Source organism: Ursus americanus, chromosome 3 (assembly GCF_024610735.1).
Source record: "Ursus americanus isolate L20-20 chromosome 3, mUrsAme1.1.p, whole genome shotgun sequence".
Lineage (NCBI taxonomy): Eukaryota > Metazoa > Chordata > Mammalia > Carnivora > Ursidae > Ursus > Ursus americanus.
This window is the reverse complement of record NC_142129.1, coordinates 51,975,845-51,997,307: the sequence shown is the minus strand read 5'-3', so window position 1 is coordinate 51,997,307 and position 21,463 is coordinate 51,975,845. Positions and strand designations below refer to the sequence as shown.

Genomic DNA, 21,463 nt, shown 5'->3' with positions numbered 1-21,463 from the left:
TGTTCCATTGATAGCTCTCAGCCAATAATCACACGGTCTTCATTACTACAGCTGGATAGTTAAGACCTTAGTATCAGATGGAGTAATTCTTCCCACTTTATTCATCTTTGTAAAGATGATTTTAGCTACTCTCAGGTCTGTGCTTTTCTATATAAAGTTAAGAATAAGCTTGCCTATAGCTACACAAAGACTGCTAGAATTTTGATAGGAAATGCTTTAAGTCTATAGTTTAATTGGGGGAGAATTGATGTCTTTACTGTGTTGATTCTTCCAATCCATGATCAAGTTATGTCTCTCCACTTATTTATGCCTCTTTGGATTTCTTCCATCAGCATTTTGTAATTTTCAGCACATAGATGCTATCCATGTTTTTAAGTGCATACCTAAGTATTCATTTTCTTTGGAGCGACTGTAAATGGTATTTTTATAATGCTGTTGCAAATGGTTTTTAATTTCAGCGTCTATATGTTCACTGTTACTATATAGAAATGTAATCAATTTTTGTGCATTGTTCTTTTATCCTGTGACCCTGCTGAACTTGCTTGTTACTCCTAGGAGGTTTGGGGAAATTACCTTAGAGATTTTCTATATAGACAATCATGTCACCTACAAATAGAGACAGTTTTATTGCCTTCTTTCTAAATGATATGCCTTCTATTTCTTTTTCTTGCCTTACTGCAGTGGCTAGATCTCCCAGTACAATATCGAATAAGAGTAAAAGAATCATTTTAAATGTTTGGATTTTGTTTTTATTGCTTTAGCTGTAGGTTCTGGCAAATAGCAAAATTCCTCTGCAGGCCTTTCTTTGTACCCTCTCCCTCCTCTTCATAACTAGAACATCTGACCCATACACATTATTCAAAATGTCAGATAGTAAACAGATGTGGTTATTAAAAAAAAAAAAGAGGAAACGTTTAGCATTTCTTGTGGGGATTAATGAGCAAGCACTTTATCTTTTTTCACCATGGCAGCATCATGTGGCGCAGCTGCAAAATGATACCTTTTTTGTTGGACGTTATGGACTTAATTGCCCCCCCCATATTTATATGTTGAAGCCCTAAACTCCAATGTGACTATATCTGAAGATAAGGTCTTTAGCAGATAATTAAGGTTGAATGAGGTCACAAGAGTGGGGCCCTAATCCCATAGGACTATGGGATTTATAAAAAGAGGAAGACATCTCTCCCTGTCCTTCTCCCTGGCATGTGTGCACACAGGGGAAAGTGGCAGCTGTCTACAAGCTGGTAGTGCATCTTGTCCTAAGGACCAAGGGAAAAGAGAAAAGGAAGTGTGACTCACTTTTTATGCTCAAGATCTCATTATCAGAAGCAGGAGAAATTGCTAGTATTTCCACAATGTTCCAGGACAAGTCAGTGACACACTCTACCTCAATCAAGGAATGCTTCCCAATTTGGAGGTAGCATGAAGCCTGGACAAAAAGAGGTCCAGGCATATGTCAAGCCCAGGGATACCTAGGGTCGTGGTTCTCAGGTTGGTATGCCCAAGATCTACCTGAGATACTTGTTCAAATTGCACATATGTGCCCTACCCTTTAAGATGTGGATTCAGTAGGTCCAGCATTAGGATAACCAACTATCCCAATTTGCCCAGGACTGTCCTGGTTTTACGAAAATCATGCTACTTGGGAAATCCCTCAGTTCTGGGTCTGTCTGCTGGAATCTGCCCATTTAACAAGCATTCTAGTAAATTTGTGCGTGGATAATCCTCAGACTATATTTTGAGAAATGCTGACCTGGAGGGTTGATGTTAACTTACAATTTTTACCAGGTGGAGGGAGAAGATGTGATCATATACAGCTATGAAAAGAACTGGGTAGATTTTAAGTGTAGTCACTTTCGAGCCTAAATTGTGGATGGGACAATGACAAGTTAAATATTTAAGTACACAAAATCCATCAGACTTCAGCACCTAGTGTCCCCCTTCTCACAGTGCTCAATTTGTCACATTCATGGTATCATAGCCTTATTTTTCACCCTTGCTCCTCGCATCATTCTTGTTGACTTTGACATCTAGGTGTCTTGCTTCTTGACTTCCTCACGTTCCGTGTCCATCAGAGTCCAGTCAGGAAAGAGGAACCATGCCAGTTACTTGCACAGAGAGAGTCTGATATGAAGACTTGTTAGCTAGGTATAAAATTCTTAACGAGGTCACTGAAAGAGTAAATGGAGAACACTGAAGTATTCCTGCAGTAGGCAGCTACCACCCCTAGGGCTGGGTGGAAGGCAGGGAGGGAGCCAGGATTATCAAAAATTAAACACTAAGAAGAGGGCCTGCAGCACTGAAACACATCTCTGAAGGGCAGTGTGCTCGGCTGGTGCTGGGGTCCCCGAGATGGGCTCCACAAAGCCGCTTCTGCAAGTGCCAGGAAAACACAAACAGGACTCGTTGGCTGTTATAGGAAGGAACTGCCGCCTGGGTGAAGAAACACCGCTGGGGGAGCGGTGATAGAAATGGGAAACAGGGAGGAGCAAGCCCCTTCTTCCTCCTCCAGCCCGGCAGTCTCGCTCTGCACTCCCCCACCGGCAGAGCGTAACAGGGAGCCATTTCGCAAAGCACAGGTGGGCTGCAAAGTTCCAGCCCTTGTCTCACGACGGGAAGGATAGAAGCTGAATTTGGAGCAAAGAGACAAGGGCGTAACAGTGGGCACACCTCTTATGACATTCTCTCCCGCCTCACCTCGGCCAGTCTTTCCCATGATCATGCATTTGAGCTTATCACCACCAGTCTCTGGGTCACCTCTGAAATAATAATCTCCAGCATCTCACTCTCTGACTGTTCCCGTACCTAAGGCTCACCCACTCTAAGACTCCCACTTCGGCGTCACTTCGCCCTCATGAAAACCTCCAATCCCTCTTTTTCTGACCGGCCTTGCCTCCTTAAACAGCTTGGATTCCATGCCACTATAGTCACATCCTTACTTTAGCTCCCTCGATTTTCTCTCCTTGTGTCCTGCTTGCCCATCAGAATGCCATCTCTAGTTAAGCCCTAACGATCCAACCGCTTCATGCCCACAGCAAAGCAGCTGACCGTTGACTGGTCTCACTTTAATTCCATGATCATACATCTCAAACAGATCCTCAATATTCCTCAACAATTTGGGGCGCCTGGGTGGCACAGCGGTTAAGCGTCTGCCTTCGGCTCAGGGCATGATCCTGATGTTGTGGGATCGAGCCCCACCTCAGGCTCTTCTGCTATGAGCCTGCTTCTTCCTCTCCCACTCCCCCTGCTTGTGTTCCCTCTCTCATTGTCTGTCTCTATCTCTGTCGAATAAATAAATAAAATCTTAAAAAAAATATTCCTCAACAATTTGACCGTATCTTCCTGGCGTGTTTACTTCCCTCCCTTCCCAAATACCATGTCACCTTTTACAACTTCTCTTTCTCCTCCAGTCTCATTCACTCTACCCCTCTCCCCATCACTGCCAGCTAATGACCTTTTCTCTTATTTAATGGCAAAACCAGAAACCATCTTATGGTAAGCCCCCTCAACTTTCTGTCCTCAGATAGACCAAGCTAACTGTATCGGAGCCTAGACTTTTTGCTTTCCTTCTTGCAAAATGGGTGATGTGACCCTGTTGCTATGAAAGTTCAGCCCCCCTGTTTGGGCCCTGGCTTTCATCTCTTCTCTTCTCCCCAAGGACTTCTCTTCTGCAACTGTCATCCCCTTACTTCCTGCAATCATTTTCTCCCTCTCTATTGGATTATTCCCTATGGCCTATGAAAAGCCTCAAAACTTGAAAGAAATAAAATGTGAGGAGGAGAGATAAAGAAAAGAGAAGAAAAGGAAAAGAGAAAAAGAAAAAAAAAACCTCCCTTGATTTCACAATCTCCTTTCAGCTACTAATCCGTATCTGTCCTCCACTTGACAACAAAACATTCGGAAAGTGTTGCCTATAGTAGCTATCTTTATTTCCTTATGTCCTATTCTCTCCAGAACCCAAATTAATTGGGCTTCAGTCAGCATTAACAAAGACATCCATGTTGCCAATAACGATGGTGATTTCTCTGTCAGTAGCTCTCACGACCGCTCAGCAGCAATGGATTCTGCTGGTCACATGACATCTCGCAGTTTCTGAGACACAACGTCCTCTGGTTCCTCTATCCAACCGGCAACTCCTACACTGGCGCCTTTGCTGATCCCCTCTTCTTCAGTTTCACATGTGAATGTTGGAATGCCCAGAGCCAGATCGTGGGACCACTTCCCTGATCTATTTCAACTCTTTCTCAAATCAGTCTCATCCTGTGACTCCTGATTTAAAGATTCAGTTGTCTGTTTTTTCATCTCCAGTTGGATTTTTTTTTTCAGATTTCATATTCCAATTGTTTGTTGCTAGTATATACAATCACAACTGATTTTTCTATATTGACTCTGTTTCCTGAGATCTTGCTAAATTCATTTATTCTAGGAATTTTTGTAAGATTCCATAGCATTTTCTATCAGGAAAATCATGGCATCTATAAATAACCACACATTTGTTCCCTTTTACCAATCTTTATGACGTACCTGACAAATAATAACAAAAAGGAAACTGGCATAGCATTATTAATAAAAGATAAAAAGCACTGTGTTAGTCAGCTAGGGTTTCCATAACCAAATACCATAGGCTGGCTGACTCAACAGACATTTATTTTCTCATAGTTCTGGACATTACAAGTCCAAAATCAAGTTTTTGGCAAGGGGGCTTTTTTTCTGAGTCCTCTCCCCTTGGTTTGCAGATGGCTATCTTCTCACTGAGTTTTCACATGGTCGTTCCTTTGTATATGTAAATGTCCGTGCCCTAATCTCTTCTTTTCATAAGGACACCTGCCATGTTGGATTAGGGCCCACCCACGTGACCTCATTTTACTTTAATTACCTCTTTACAGGCCCCAGCTCCAAATAGTTACATTTTGAGGTACTAGGATGGGGTTAGGATTTCAATATATGAATCTTGGGGTGGGGGGGCACAGTTCAGTCCATAACAAGCACTATAGGGATTAAAAGAGATTATACTATAATAAATGAAATAATCCTTTAAGAATGTATAATAATTATGTATTTTTGCATACCTGCCAAAATAATATCAAATATTAAAAAATTTAAGAATTACAAAGAGAAATGGACTAATCTATAACACTAATGTGAGAGACTTTAAACATATGTGTCTCCTGGCAAATTTTTTATCTAGTTTACCAAATATTAGGAAGGATATAGAACACACACACGTACAATTTATGGGATTCATAAATCCTAAAACACATTCACAAATGGACTATGAGCAGGCAATAAGATGATATCAGGTATTTGCAGAGTCAAAATCACACCTGTCAGGGGAGCCTGGATGACTCAGTCGGTTAAGCATCTGCCTTTAGCTCAGGTCCATGATCCCGGGGTCCTGGGATTGAGTCCCACGTCTGGCTCCCTACTTAGCAGCGGAAGCTGCTTCTCCCTCTCCCCCCTACTTGTGCTCTCTCTTGCTGTCTCTCAAATAAATAAAATATTAAAAAAAAAAGCACAGCTGTCACGTTCTCTAATTTCAGTGCAAAATAAATTAGAAATCAAAAACAGAAAGATAAAGAAACTCAAAACAGACAGAAATTAAATTTACTTCTGAGTAACTTGTGGGTTCAAAGGAAATAAAATACAAAATATGAAACAGTACGGAGAAATATTCAAAGTGCTTCCAATCACAACATGGGAATACAGATTAAAAAACTGGGGGGGAAATGTATAGCTTTAAATTAAAATTCATTAGAATATAAGACGTATTGAACATAAATGAGTTAAGCATTCAGCTGAAAGTTCAAAATAGTAAAAGGGCACACTGAATTCAAAGAAAATAGAAGAAAATAATAACAATAATAATAGCAACGAATAAAATGAACAATGATGGCAACATAGAAAAACGAAGCTGATTCTTGGAAAAGACAAGTTACATAGTCATCTGACAAGACTGCTGATGGCGAAAAGAGAAATGGCATCCATACACACCAGACACAGAAAGGACAAATGCAAGGAAATGGCCTTTGCTGAGCCTCGGGAAGCTGGAGGGAGATTCTGATGAAGGCTATCCCAGGCACTCCGGTGGGACAGACAAGAGAGCCTCTGTGTCCCTGAAGGAGTGTGCTGGTGGAATTCACCCAGTTTTCCCATGACTACCAATGGGCTCTGCCCAGCAGTTACTTAAACCTGAGCTGATGGCAGGGGGCCCTCAGACACGGCTACCTGGTTTCTCAGAACCACACACCCAAGGTGGTCTGGCGAATGCAGAATCCCTGAAGTGGGTGGGGGGGCGCCTAAAGTTTGGGTCATGGACCAATCTCTGACACCTGGAGCCCCAATAGTAGTAAAGTAGGAAAAGCTGAGGTGAGGCACTGAGAGCCCCTCACACCCCCACCGGACTCACGATTGGAGACCTGCAGGCAGAAATTGGATCACAGCTGATTTGGGAGGCGGGGGAGCAAGAATGAACCTGAGAAATGTTTACTGGATATAACCCTACCCGCATGATTGATTAAAAAAAGAGGGAAGTTGATTACAAAGAAAAAAATAAAAGATTTCCTGACTTATTATTATATATACATGAATACATTCTCACAAAACAAGCTATAAAGACATACAGAAAGTCAAACCTTCAAGTTCCTCTTTGTTCCTGTCCCCTCCCGGCTCCCACCCACGCACGTCAACTCCCTGAGGGGACTTGAGTCAACGGTGTCTGCCCCATCCTTTTCAGTGCATCTACACGTGTCTTACATGATCACTTCTAAGTAGAGTTTCTGTTTTAATGTCCGTGAGGCAATCATCCTGCTCTTTTCACATTAGAGCCTCTAGCTTCAGAAAGAAGAGTAGAGTCCTTGGAACTGGATGGGGTGGTGAAGCTAACAGAGGTTTTCAAAACAGAGTTCTGAGTTCAGGGTCTCAGCAGCACTTCTTTTCTTTGGAGGAGATGCTTGTTTTCTAAGGGGCCAATTAAAAATTTAGTACTGTTTTTGCAACTTCCTGTGAGTCTGTAATTATTTCAAAGCATAAAAAATACTAATTGTTTAAAAGCCGGCATGCAGTTCGACGTATTTTCTTTTCCTTGGCTCTGCACTTCTGGAAGCGTTGGGTCCAGATGGAACTTTCATCAGCCCGGGTCTCTGGGTAACTGTGATGAGCAGACCTCCTTGCCCACCCACGGTAGACGGGTAGCATATGTGCAAAATATGCTTTGCTGGGTTAAGCAAAAACAACAACAACAAACAAAAATACAAACAGACTGGCTTGTGTCATGGTGCCTCTCTCTCTGCCTCTGATCACGCATTCGAGGGAAGCCACCTGCCACTCTGGGAAGGCACTCCGAAGCTTATGAAGGGACGCCGCAGTGAGGGCCTGACGGATTTGGCTGACAGCCGACGTGGAATAGAGAGCTGTCGACAAACGCAGGACGGAGCCGAGAGGCAGATCTTCTGCCGTGAAGCCTTCAGATGATGGCAACCTTAAGAGGAGCCCGCAGCCACAACAACCCAGCTAAGCCACTCCCTGACTCCTGACCCTTGGAAGCTGCGCGGGATAATAAAGGTTTGCTATTTGAAGCTGCTAGATGGGAGGATGTGATCAGCAAAAATAACGAATACACACGGGCAGGGCCGCATTCCGGCTTCTGTGGGCCCTAGGCACGCTGGCCTTTGCAGGTGCCTTCCACCGTAAACATTAAAGATTCTATTTTGTCATCATGTTGGTATAAGGACAAATATAACCTAGGCCGGATTCATGATTATATATTCATTTTTATGATGTTCATGTTTCTCTTGGATTTTAAACGAAATTAAAACATTCTTGGAGGCCCTAATCATGGGCTCCAGGCACTGTGCCCTCTGAGTCGAACGGTCATCAGTCCTGCCCATGGGCATAGCATGGGAGGGACACGCCGTCACTGAACTATATTGAATACTGAAGAATAACTTACTAGCCCTCACAGTCCTCGAAGCCAAGTAAGAAGTCTAACTCCCGGCAGAACTCTCAGGATGTGGGCAAAATCCTACCCCACGCTCGCGGATCCTATTGGGCCCTACATCTCCGGTAACCGGGAAGAAGACAGACTGACTGTGTGGGGATCCAAGCACACGCCACGCTAAGTGATTACTAAAAGGCAATGGCGTGAGCTGCACGTGAGGTCCACTGAAATTTGGTATATGGGCTGCAACTACTCAAGGCTGAGGTGGGCTGCATAACACTGCATTCTGGACCCCGTGTCTACCTGAAACTGATCGCTGATATTCACAACTGAATTCAATCTGGAAACAGTAAAGTATTTGGTCTCACAGACACAGGAGTAGCTGACTTGAGCTTAAATGCTACCTTTGGTACTTATTTGCTGTGTTACGTTTAGCGAGTTTCTTAACCTCCCTGTGCCTCAGTTTTATGATCTGTAAAGTGGGAATAATGACAGAACCTACCCCACAGGATAGTTGTGAGGATTACGAGTAACACATGTAAAACACGTAGGACAGCACCTGGCATAGAGTAAGCCCTCAATGTTATTATCATCTTCATTATGCATTGTTATTACTACAGAGGTTCACTGGAGCTCACCCTAGCTACAAGGGGCATTCTTATTACTCTCCTCACGGAGTGTGCAATTAAGTCTCAGGTATCTCAGAGCAACCATCTCATAAAATGAGCTGCACAGTGTCTCCATCGAGTGGAAGGCAGTAGTCAGGAATATGCCAACTGGAAAGACCCAGGTGGAGTGGCGAGCCGGATTCTCTTTTTTTTTTTTTTTTTTTTTTGAGAGCTGGGTTCTTGAACAAGGCCAGCAGAGCACAAGGACTGATGACTCCTTAGTGTCTTTGGATGAACAGTTCCCACCTGTGGCTCAATGGGCTCTACTTCTGAGATTCTTCCCAAATAATTACAAGCCACAGCTTGGTTCACCAATAGTATTAATTGATGGCTATTGGTGGTAAACTGCCATTCTGTGGCCAACGTTTGGAGTATGTAAGTGGAAAGAACAGAGAATAATCAGTCTGTTAGCCGAAGTCTGGCTGGCATCATTGCTGGCCACCTGGTACATATTCATACCAGCTCCTGGATAATTGCCAGAAGTCCACGAAGGCCAAGTGGACAGTGGACAGTTGGGTTGTGTAGACAGTCCACGTTTGGGCTCAACAGATGCTGAAAAAATGGGGCCCATCGAGGTCAAATTTGAATGGTACATAGCATGACAGTTTTATTAACCTGCAACATCAAGTGGGTTCAGAGAGTGTCAGGACGTGGTGGGCTGCACATCTTGCTCGGGTAGGCCTCACTGTCTCTCTGAAAAACAAAATATTGTTGCAGAATGGGAACAAGTGAATACAAACTGCCCACTGCTGGCAGATGGACTACATCAGAGCCCCGTCCACAGGGCGAGAGGGGCCGGCTGTGCAGTGAAGGAAGTTGGTATCTCTTTGGATTTTGAATTGGTGTTCCTTCTCCCAGAGCCTTTGGCAGCTAGCACTTTTCCAGGGCAAAATCGGCATCCGCTAGGACCTCAAGCCTAAAGTTTCCCCATCTAGAATATACATCCCACTAGTCAACAATATAAGACATGGTCTAAAGTAATGGCAAGCGGTTACATCACATAGACCACCTTCAAAGCCAAAATAGCTGTTAGAAAATTGGAATGGGTAGCCAGATGGCTCCACTTGATAAAACCATTACAAATACATGAAGCCTATGAAGAAAATTGTAACATATTACTGAGAGACATAAAAGATCTGAATAAAGGGACAGATATACTGTGTTGCTGAATGAAAACATTCACTGGTGAAAAGTTGTCCATAACGTAACATACGAGTTAATTACAATCGAAAGGCCAAAACAATTTTTGTGCAATGGGACAAACTTCAAATGCTGAAATTTATATTTACGAGTGCTTCAAGAAGAGTAAAGATGGGACGCCTGGGTGGCGTAGTCGGTTGAGCTCTTGGTTTCGGCTCAGGTCATGATCTCAGGGTCATAAGATCGAGTCCTGCGTTGGGCTCCACGCTCAGCACAGAGTCTGCTTAAGACTTTCTCTCCCTCTCCCTCTGCCCCTCCTCATGCTTGTGCCCTCTCGCTCTCAAATAAATAAATAATCTTAAAAAAGAAAAAAGAATAGTAAAGCTAATTCTGTACAAGAAGAATGAAGAGGAGATATGCCTTACCAGATATCCAAACATACTAGGAAGACAGAATAAATACTATGGTTTTAATACAGAAAAAGAGTAGAAAGCTGAAGAAGAGATCGATGTACATATAGGACTTTAGTACAGGATACAATCAATACTTAAAATTTACAGGGAAATGAAAGACTATCAGTAAATACTGTTGGGATAATTGGTGAGTCTTCTGGGAGAAATGTTTTGCATTAAATTGACAAACTACATCAAAAAAATGCTGGCACAGCTAAAAGATAAGCAACCTTTCAGTTAAAGATGCCAGACTGACCATTTTTACCAAGGCTCCACTAAAATAATTGTGAAGTCATAATCAAATGTATAAACCCACAAGGGCAAAGAGAAGGGAATAAGAGATCCCACTGGAGAGACTGCTATCTATTTTTGGAGAAGCACAGCGAATGCATGACTGCTAATTGATTCAGCAGAGTGGAAGAATTTAAAGCTCAAATCCATAGGGAGATAGGGACAGAGGAGTCCAGCTTGCTTCCACAGCCTGGAGGTGTTAAGTATGGCTGCAGGCAGGGTGAGCTGTGACTCTGAAAACACGCAGACTCGTTCAAAGTCTGCAGAGAGCATGGTTCCATGGACCTTCAGACTTCTTCCCTTACTCCTGGAGAAGCCTAGAATCCAAGATGCAGGCGCAAAAGCAGCAGTTTCTTCTTCAGAGAGACTGGACGGCCAAGGAGGGAAACCCCACATGCTGACTTCTGAGGGTCCCCAAGTCAACGTTCAGCGCTCTGTTCTATTGTCTTAACATGAAGCCCGCTGGCCAACCAGTCAGGTCCAGGCCACCAGCGCTTCCAATCAGCACTGTGCGGACCCCTCTGGAATAAAAATAATAAAACATGAATACCAGGCATTTTTAGAAACTGCCCCAGAATGAAAGAAACTCAACTAAGCCAAAAGGAAAAATAAACCTGGCGAAATAGAGATAATTCACAGAGAAGAAATTTTTTTTAAGATTTTATTTATTTATTTGACAGAGAGAGAGACAGCCAGCGAGAGAGGTGACACAAACAGGAGGAGTGGGAGAGGAAAAAGCAGGCTCCCAGCACAGGAGCCTAATGTGGGGCTCAATCCCAGAACGCTGGGATCACGCCCTGAGCCGAAGGCAGACGCTTAACGACTGAGCCACCCAGGCGCCCTGAAGAAATTTTTTTTTTAAAACCGTTGTGTCCTCAAGGAGATAACCAGAAGATATTATGCTCATCTATAAGAACAGGATACCATGAGAAAGGAACAATAATACATGGTTCTCGTAAGTTAAAAATATGGCCCTCAAAACAAACCATTCGATGAAAGGTTTTGAAGAAAAGGTTTAGGAAATCTCCTGGAAAATAAAGCAAAAAGAAAAAGGGAAAATATTAGAGAAAAGCTAAGACACATAGAGAATTAAGGCAGGAGTTTCAGTCTTTGATGAAGGTAAGTTTCAGAATGTGAGAACAGAGCAAATAGAGTGGAGAATAAAATAGAGAGAGGGAGAAAGGAGGGAGAGAGAAGCAAGAGCAGGGAGGGGGAAAGAAGGAGGGCAGGAGGAGTAAGAGAAAGAAGGAGAGGGACAAGGAGGGAGGAGAGATGGAGGGAGGGAGGAAGAGAGAGAAAGAGAAGAAGGGGGAGGAGGAGGAGGAGAAGGGCAGAGGGAGAGGAGGAGGCGGGCAGAGGAAGAGATCCAGATCCAGAAATGAAGGGCATGAATATCCTACTGCAAGAGCACCGAGTAGCTAACCTCACAGGGATAATGCACCCTCATCTTCATGCAATTCCAAATTGCCATGAAATTTCAAGACCACCGGGTATAAAAAGAAGATCCCAAAACTTTACAGAAAGAACAGACCACAAGTATCAATACCATCAGGCTTCTCAGGTAATCTAGATCTAGAAATAAATGGAGAAATATCACCAAAATACAGCCAGAAAACGATTTTTAACATCAACTAAACATGCAGGGGAACTAGTCATTCAGTGTAAGCATAGGAGAAGCCACGCTTTTGTAGGAGGAAAGATAGGATAGGATGGACTTCAGCAAGACCACGGAGTAAAATTAGGGAGGGCAGAGGAAGGAACGTGCAGAGGGCAATGCTCAATGTAACTACCGCGCTGGCCGAGCAAGCAAACTGGAGCTGAGCAGGGAGTTGTAAGCAGCAGGTCTCCGGGGAAAAGGGGGAAATTTAGAAATACAGGATTAGATGGAGCATTTGGAGAAAACACAGGATACCAGGTTAGACAAAGGAAGAGGCGACTTGAGACTTGAACGACAACACAAAGCTGCACTATAAACTGTAATTTTGATGCACATCTTGGCTCTACAATGTACAAGAATGCAGAATTCTGACATAAATACTGATTATTACACTAAGGATAGTTATCAAAAGTATATTGGGAAGGTGAAAGGGGGGGAGTAAACGTAATATAAAGAGGAGCACATTTTTATCTGTCAGGTAGAAGCCATTGGATAATATCTAAAATTAAATAAATCAAAAAGTAGCAATGTTAGTATATTATTTAGGAATATCAAAATCCCTAATAGAATCACAGCTAAAAAATAAAAAGAAGGCAAAATATGGAGGACTCTGGGGATTAGGAGGAAAGGAAAAATAATAGAAGGGGTTCAAATAAAAATTAGTTTTAAAAGTGAATATTTACAATGAAAAAATGCCACAAAAATTACAAATTTAAGAAGAATAGGTAAATACCAGAGATTATATCAGTCTTTTCGCATGGATGATTGAAATTGTTCTTTATTACTGACTCTTTAGAAAAGTTTAAGCTTCATGACTTAATATTGATAATGTCATTTGCGTTATTAGAATGTATGACACATTTGGGAAAAGCTCTATTTACTTTTCTTAATGTATGAGCAGTCAAATTTCAAGGCATATAAAATTTTCTTGTGCAATGACTAATCTTAAATACTCTTTATTTAAAAAACATTTTAAAAAATACTCTTTAATTTGAAGATACCCCTAAATCCATTTGTCATCCATTTTCTTGCAGTGATATATTATGTACGGAAGTAGTGATTTATTGTGACAAATAAGAACTTGTAGGCACAGAATGAGAACCTAATCCTCTGTTTATAATTCACATATCTGATCATTGCAAGGATGTTCCATAGACTGGTTTCTGGCTTTGTAAATTTCAAATTTTGTTTCTCCTCTCTTACACACTTCTAGTGCTGGGAGAATGGAAGACATTCATGTTGCAGCGTGACATCTGGCCCCAGGACCTTGTGCCATGATACTAGGTGAGTTGTCAGGATAAGCAGAAGTATTCCTGAAAGCCACTCTTCCACTATGATGGCCAACAGTAACCTCGCTCAAGGTGGAAGTGAGTGTGAACCACATAAATATATCCCACTACACCCAAACAAAATATGTCTCCAAGTCAACATCCCCCCAGATCCCTATAACTTCAGCACCCACCCCCAATGTGAAGGCAAGTAGGAGTGGAAAGAGGTGGGAGTCTCAACAGATTGTCATCCTGCTTTTATAAATTTTGTGAAAACCTATGACTGTGTGTGTACTTTGCTAGTAGCTCCCAGGGTTCTAGAAAGAACCCATGTAAGTGAAAGCCCTGAAGTTTAAACTTCATTAGCTTTAAGGGAAATCCACTTTGGATGAGAATTTATTATTTCTTTAACTATATGCATAAATTAACTTGATAAAAACAGAACGGAAAGAAAAAAAATATGTTACATAACTGGGAAAATACTGGGGTCATACATAATGGATAAAAGATTAATATCTGGCATATATTTCTTAAAACCTCATACACATTGGAAAAAGACAAGCCAATAGAAAAATGGGTAAAATGTTATGACTTGTGTCACAACAAAAGGGATATAAAAAGAGATACACAAATGTCCAGAAAACAAAAGAAGAATGATTTTAGTGAACGAGGAAATGCTAATTTCTAATAAGGTAGTAACTTGGGTAAGTATTACTAAAAATCACCATATTATGGGATCTTGTACCAGATATATAACAGGCCTACGAAGATAAAGGCATTATAAACATCACATTAAAACCCAAAAAGTCTCAAAAGTAATATGCTAAAAATGTAATTAAAGTAAAACAAACTGCCCCCCTCAAATATTATCACAGTTTTAAACATCTTAAATTCCTAGTAAGAGTAAACAGCGGCCTTTGCCTCGGTTAAAGATGTAAAGTTTGCGTTGTGAAAATGGGTCTGGTCATGTGCTGTAGCGCGTCCCGGCGGTAGAGAAGAAGCGTAGTGAATGGGGTCATCATATTTGCGGACAAACGTTATGAATCATTTCCTGATTTTCTTTCTTCCAGTTTGGATTAAGAGAAAAGGCTGCTTCTGTTGTTGTTTTCAGTTTCCCCTCTTCTATAGAGAAGCAGCTTGTATGGTTCCAAATAGGACCAGATTCCAGGAAATGCTAGCCTGCTGCACTTGCCATTACCATCGACAGTTTCAGTCTGCACCAAGGGCTGTTCAACGCCACTGAGCACAGAGAACACTGATGTGTTACGCTCTCCCTTTTGCTGGGTGTGCAATCTTGTCTCTGAAGGTAAAATGCATATGCCTTTAGGCCCGTTGCTCTTGTGGTATCACATACATTTTTTTTCATTTCTTTCAAAAATCATTTATTATTTCATGATCCCCCTCCATAATTAAGGCTTTCCCTATTCGTGTACTATGTGGGCTCCTAAAACCAGTAGGCTTACTCATGTTTGGGATTCTGTATTAAACCCTTTTTTAAACTTTTAATTTCAAAATAATTCCAGACTAACAAGTTGCAAAAACGGTAGGCATGCCTTCGCTCCGCCTCCCCAGCAATCGCTTCTTAGGTAACTATAGGACGTTATCAAAAGCAGGAAAGTGACATTGGCACATTAGTAAACATTTTCATCAAGAAAATTACACAAACTTGGGACAACAGTGTGATATCACCACAGAGAAGGTGAACTGTGGTAAGAGAAAGAAGATGAGGGTGTGTGTGTGTATTGTATATTCCTCCGTGGGTCACTATTTTCAGCGAGATGATGTTTTTTGTGTCTGCTAGCAAAAAGTGTAGTCACATTCTTATCCCTTCTCTTTTTGTGACAGAGAAAACAGAGCAGGTGTTTTCTGGAAGACATGGGAGTCTTCCATCAGGTGTCTAGCTGGAGGACTGCCTGATGGCAGTGCCAAGCTTTCCCTGAGCCGCACTGCAGCCTAAGGCCCTCCCACCCACACATCCTCCCTTTCTTCCTCCTCTCCTGCACCTGAGCTTTGACCCCCAGTGAGGTTCTCCCCTGCCTCCCTGCCCCTCTTCTGTCACAGATGATTTTCCTAATATACTTCTTGCATGTTTCACCCCATCTTGGCATCTCCTCAGAGATCCCAACTAACACATACATCTTGACGGTTTTAATTTCCCTACTTATCTTCTGTGTATAAACAAATTCAAACATCGCAGTCACATGATGTAATGGAAGAGAGACGGTACCATTTCCATCCTCCTCATAATTTTTGCAAACCCAGGCTTTCTTTCCTCCTCATCTCCTCTATTTCACAAATTAAGCCCTTTGCGGGCCATCTTGGTTCAGCCTTCAGCTGACATGGCTATCCCACTACCCACTTCTATAGGAAACCCAACCGCACTGAAGCCTAGCATGAGTTTGGGGGCTTACTGAGTGTTCGTGGATCACAGGACATGATGTCACATCATAGGGAGCAGGTCTCAGCCATTTCAGTGGTTTCAATCCCATGGCCTCTTTCTCTACACAGGTCTCTTTAGCTTCTGGCAGGTGACATCTATGCACACTCTTGTGAAGTCTAGCCTAGCCCTATCCTTTCTCCCTCATCCTGTCCCAGCCTGGTGGCCTTCCCTAAAAATGGCAAAGCCAAGCACACAAATGAATAAGTAAATGAATGTTGTAGAAGAGTAGAATAGCCTGCAGAAAAGAAATGCCAAGAAATAAGAATAGGCGTTCTGGTTACTATGTCAGCACGTAGCATTCTCTGCCCCTCACCTCCCCATCCATTCTTTCTCCATCCAGACTCAGGCACAGAAGGTACCTCCCAGAATTAGAGAGACGATAAGAGAGATAGCGTTGCTCCATTCTTAATATATGCCTCTAGTGAGTTTTTACTGTGAGATATTTTTAGCTGTTTCACAGATAAGGAAATGGGGACTAGAGATGGCGAGGAACTTGCCCAAGGTCACACAGCTAATAAAAGATAGAGGCGTGATTAGAACTCAGGTTTACTGGATCCCAAAGCCTTTATTCTTTGCATTGTATCACCACACTCCTCCCATAATCAACAGCTAATAGAGCATAGGAAGTGTGTTTTCCTAGAAATAGAGGGGTGGTTGAAATGAGTCAGATACGGTCAGAACCCACCCCATAGCCTCTTGCATTCAACCACACACTCAAGGTTCTCCTACAGGCCAGCAGCTTCTTGTCCCTCTCAGCTGAGGGCATTTTTAGGCTATGACAGGGGGCTCAGTGAGCATGCAGGTGGCTGAAAGTGCTCGAGAGTTCATGTCCTGGGAACAGAACTTATTTTTTGCTAGATATATACCTCCTTCCGTTTCTCCCTCTTCAAGTGGGACAATTCCGAGTCATGGTCTGCATGGTTCCTCCAAGGGTGCCCAGTGGGACTGAGCCCCAGATGCTCCCAGCAATTACATGCTCATGAACTTACCCCCATTGGTCTTCCTCTCTTCCCCTGTCACGCACTGCTTCCTGGGATCACCTCCCAAGTAAACTTACTTTCATTTAAGTCCTTCATCAGAGGCTACTTTGGGGGAAATCCAAACAAAAACAACCCCACATCACAGCTCTGAACATCTTTTTCTAGGCAACACTGCTATGTGCTCTAACATACATAACATATCCTTCCTTCCTTTAGTGGCTCACCATTGTTAACTGGATATCCTCCAAGTCCTTCACCTGGTATTTGGGCGCCCTCTACAATGTGAGCGCACCCTCCTTTCTTACCTTATCAGTGCCCAGTCTCCTCCAGGATACCTGCCCTCCAGCCATACCGCGTGACTGCTTCAAATATACCCCAGCTGTTTGTTTACATAGGCGGTTCCCATCCCTACCAGCTCCCTTTCCAGTAGGTCTAAACACCACTTAACATTCACCCCTCAACTCTGCCACACAATGGGCTAAATGCCTGATATGTTGTATTAGTTAGTGTATGACTCACTAGCTGCTATAACCTATAAACCCAAATCTCTGTGGCTTACCATAATAGAAATTTCTTCCTCACATGAAGTTTGATGAGTGTTTGGAAAGGTTCCTTCTATCTTGCAGTCCCATCATCTCCTAGAAGCTTAGATTCCTCTGCTGGTTCTTCTGCAGGTGAAAAGAGACCCAAAACGAATCACTTGGGAGGTCTTTATGGGCCAGGTTTAAAAACAGCACGCATTAGTTTTTCCCTGTATACCACTGACCAGAACCCAGTCACATGGCCTTTAAAAGCCTCAAGGGATGCTGGGAAATGTAGTCTAGCTTTGGTTCCCAGAAAAGCGAGTGAATCCATTCCGGTGAGCACATCATGTATTAATTATTTTCTGCCACAATATGGTAATTCATTTATTTCTCACAACAATCTTTTAGGGTAGGTACTATTATTACAGATAGGGAAGCTGGGCACAGAACAATTGAGCAACTTGCCCAGAATGAGACAATAAATGTGTCAGAGTCAGGGTCTGAACCCAGGTGGTCAGGCTCCATCTTTTAACGCCTGTACTGATATTGCCTCTTTAAACCCCTCCTCCCTCAGTAAGTGGGGCTTAAATGGATTCATAAACTAGTCAACTAAGTCTCTTTTTTCAGAAAGACTTTGAGCTTTCAAAACCAACTGAGAATCACATAGCTTCATTTGGAAAAGACATTTTCAATACTATCTAACCTACCTACCGCTCTAGAGACATGGAAACTGAGGCTCAGAGGGCTGCCTTATCCCGCAGCATCAGGACTGGGAACACATTCTCCTGATTTCTATTCTAGTGCTTTCCCCACCATCTCCTGCTTCCTCCCTAAGCTCTACTTGTATTGTCATCGTTTTTTGGCACCAATGGACAAGGTCATACTCAGTTAAGTACGAAGGCAAAGAGCTCTGCCCTCTTCTCTCTTGCTATCTTGCAGTGAATTTTCCTGTCACTTTCCAAATCTCTTCTAAATACCACATACTTTAGTGTTGACAGCTCACGCACCTGGTGGCCACAAGTATTTCTTACTTGCAGTAAAGTACACAGATAAAGTGAAGGAGGAATTTCACTCCAGCCTTGGGAGTGTGTGTGCAGCAGCAAATGGCAAGTTCTTTTCCTTACACAGGTAGCAATTATTCTTACTTTTTGTTTCCACTTTTTAATATATGACTTTCTAGATTCCCTCCCTGAGCCAGGGGTCATTTGATTTGCGCGCATATCTGAGCTTACTGACAGGTGTGTGAATACCCTGGTTTCTTGTCCCCTGAGCGGGATAATTCTGTGTGTCTTGCACCACTTCCTAGAAGATTAAGCTCCAGTTCCCACTAAGACAGCAGACTTAATGGTAGCGCCTTTAATGCCTGCCTTCTCATCTCTGGAGTACTTCTCTACTTCCTTGGGAATGTTCCCTAAACTTTCTCAAATAAACTCTTTACATAAAATGCTTTGTGTCCGGATCTGCTCCTGGGAAAACCGTGATGCTGAGTCATAAGCAGCTAAACTAAGCAGTTTCAGACAATTATGTGCAGGGCTGTAATTTTTTGATGTCATGATATACAGAGTCCAAACCACAACTGAATTTGCTGTTGCTTTCACATTTGGCAGAACCATCATTCATACATTTCCTTCTGAGTGTGTGTTCCTGGATGACTCATTCAACGGGCTTTTCCTAAGATGATTTTATTCAGTTGTTTATTTCCTAGAGCCTAGACCTCAAGTTCTACTCTCAGGTATGCTTTAAACTATCCAGGAGAGCTTGGGCCTTGTTCTTCTGGAAAACGATGTGGTTAGACTAGGAGTTAGATGTTACCTTAAAGTTCCATGCATCGATTCTATGGTTTTCCAAGTTTTTTTGCTTATTTTTTCCTTTCGAGGGTTTCCTCCTTTCTTATATAAGATTATAAATAACTCAAATGTTTATCAACAGACGAATGGGTAAACACATAGTAGTATAGTCATATGATGGAATATTATTCAGCCATGAAAAGGAACGTAGGACTGATACATGCCATAACATGGGTGAACCTTGAAAACATTATGCTACGAGAAAAAAGCCAGGTGCAAAAGGTCAATATTGTATGACACCATTTACTAGTAACATCCAGAGTAAGTAAATCTAGACTTAGAGGGCATATTGATGGTTGGCAGGGGCCAAGAAGAGGAGGAATAATTGCTTAATGGATACAGGGTTTCTTTTTGGGCTGATAAAAGTGTTTTGGAGCTAGCTGCAAGATTTCATGAATGTACTGAATGCCATCGAATCATTCATTTAAAAATGGTTAATTTTGTGTTATATACATTTTATCTCAAAAAAAGGTGGGGTTTTTTTGTTTTGTTTTTTGTTTGTTTTTTTAAGATTTTATTTATTTATTTGACAGAGAAAGACACAGCCAGCGAGAGAGGGAACACAAGCAGGGGCAGTGGGAGTGGAAGAAGCAGCCTCCCAGAGCAGCAGGGAGCCCGATGCGGGGCTCAATCCCAGGACCCTGGGATCACACCCTGAGCTGAAGGCAGATGCTTAACAACTGAGCCACCCAGGCGCCCCTCAAAAAAAAGCTTAATGATCTATAGAATGTTGCTGAGGCAAAGGAAGAAGCAGGGTCCCTGTTGAGCCGGGAGCCTGACACAGGGCTCGATCCCAGGACCTGGAGATCACAACCCGAGCTGAAGGCAGACGCCCAACCACCCAAGCCACCCAGGTGCCCCTATCCTTGACATCTTTGTTCACCGCTCCTAATGTAGGCCCCTACCGTTAGCTGTTTTCTCCCCATCCCTATATTGCTTTGAGTCTGTTTACCTCTGATCCACACTTCTAAACCTCTTCACTGTTCCTTCTGGAACTCTGGTTTAGGGAAGTAAATTTCTTTCAATCTAAATCTCCTTACTGATTTTGGATCAATAGCCAGTAGTCCTAATGTCCTTTGTCACTATGTTCAGAATCATTCTCATCATCACCCCTTCCAAACCTTCACTATCTCTTGGGGGCGTCAGGGCTTCATAGTCCTTTGTCCTTCTCAATACAGTGAGCTTTATCTGCATGCCACATAGTCTACTCATCCTCATAGACAAATATCAGTCTTTGTCATCACCTAGAAATGCTATACTCTGGACTTATAAATTCATAACATTTACTCTCTGTTCTCCTTGCATTTGTTTATTCCACAATTATTTATTGACTGTCTACTATGTGCCAGGCGCAGTGGCAGGTGTTGGAGATACGTCAGTTAATAAAATAAGTACAGATCAAAATACCGATGACGTTTTTCAAAGAACTGGAACAAATAATCCTTAAATTTGTATGGAACCAGAAAAGGTCCCAAATCGCCAAGGAACTGCTGAAAAGGAAAAACAAAGCTGGGGGGCATCACAACGCTGGATTTCGAGCTGTACTACAAAGCTGTGATCACAAAGACAGCATGGTACTGGCACAAAAACAGACACATAGACCAGTGGAACAGAATAGAGAACCCAGAAATGGACCCTCGGCTCTTTGGGCAACTAATCTTTGATAATGCAGGAAAAAACATCCAGTGGAAAAAAGACAGTCTCTTCAATAAATGTTGCTGGGAAAATTGGACAGCTACATGCAAAAGAATGAAACTTGACCACTCTCTCACACCATACACAAAGATAAACTCCAAATAGATGGAAGACCTCAATGTGAGACAGGAATCCATCAAAATCACAGAGGAGAACATAGGCGGCAACCTCTACGACATCGGCCAAAGTAACCTTTTTCATGACACATCTCCAAAGGCAAGAGAAACAAAAGATAAAATGAGCTTGTGGGACTTCATCAAGATAAAAAGCTTCTGTACAGCCAAGGAAACAGTCAACAAAACTAAGAGGCAGCCCACGGAATGGGAGAATATATTTGCAAATGACACTACAGATAAAAGACTGGTATCCAAGATCTACAAAGAACTTTTCAAACTCAGTACACGAGAAACAGATAAATCAAAAAATGGGCAGAAGATATGAACAGACACTTTTCCAATGAAGACATACAAATGGCTAACAGACACATGAAAAAATGTTCAAAATCATTAGCCATCAAGGAAATTCAAATCAAAACCACAATAAGATACCACCTTACGCCAGTTAG

At 42.4% G+C, this 21,463-nt stretch overlaps 1 protein-coding gene across 3 annotated transcripts in view; it reads right to left on the bottom strand.

Annotated features, from left to right (window-relative positions):
- CDCA7L (cell division cycle associated 7 like) overlaps positions 1 to 21,463 on the bottom strand; it is a 170,241-nt gene that overhangs the window by 50,580 nt on the left and 98,198 nt on the right. For 2 of the 3 annotated variants that reach the window (XM_045793062.2, XM_045793065.2), the window contains exon 2: positions 17,392 to 17,500. The exons of the other annotated variant lie outside the window; for it this stretch is intronic. In XM_045793062.2, coding sequence (XP_045649018.1) covers positions 17,392 to 17,394 — 3 coding nt within the window. In that variant the 5' untranslated portion in view covers positions 17,395 to 17,500. The remainder of the gene's footprint in view (positions 1 to 17,391; positions 17,501 to 21,463) is intronic. 3 annotated transcript variants of the gene reach the window in all.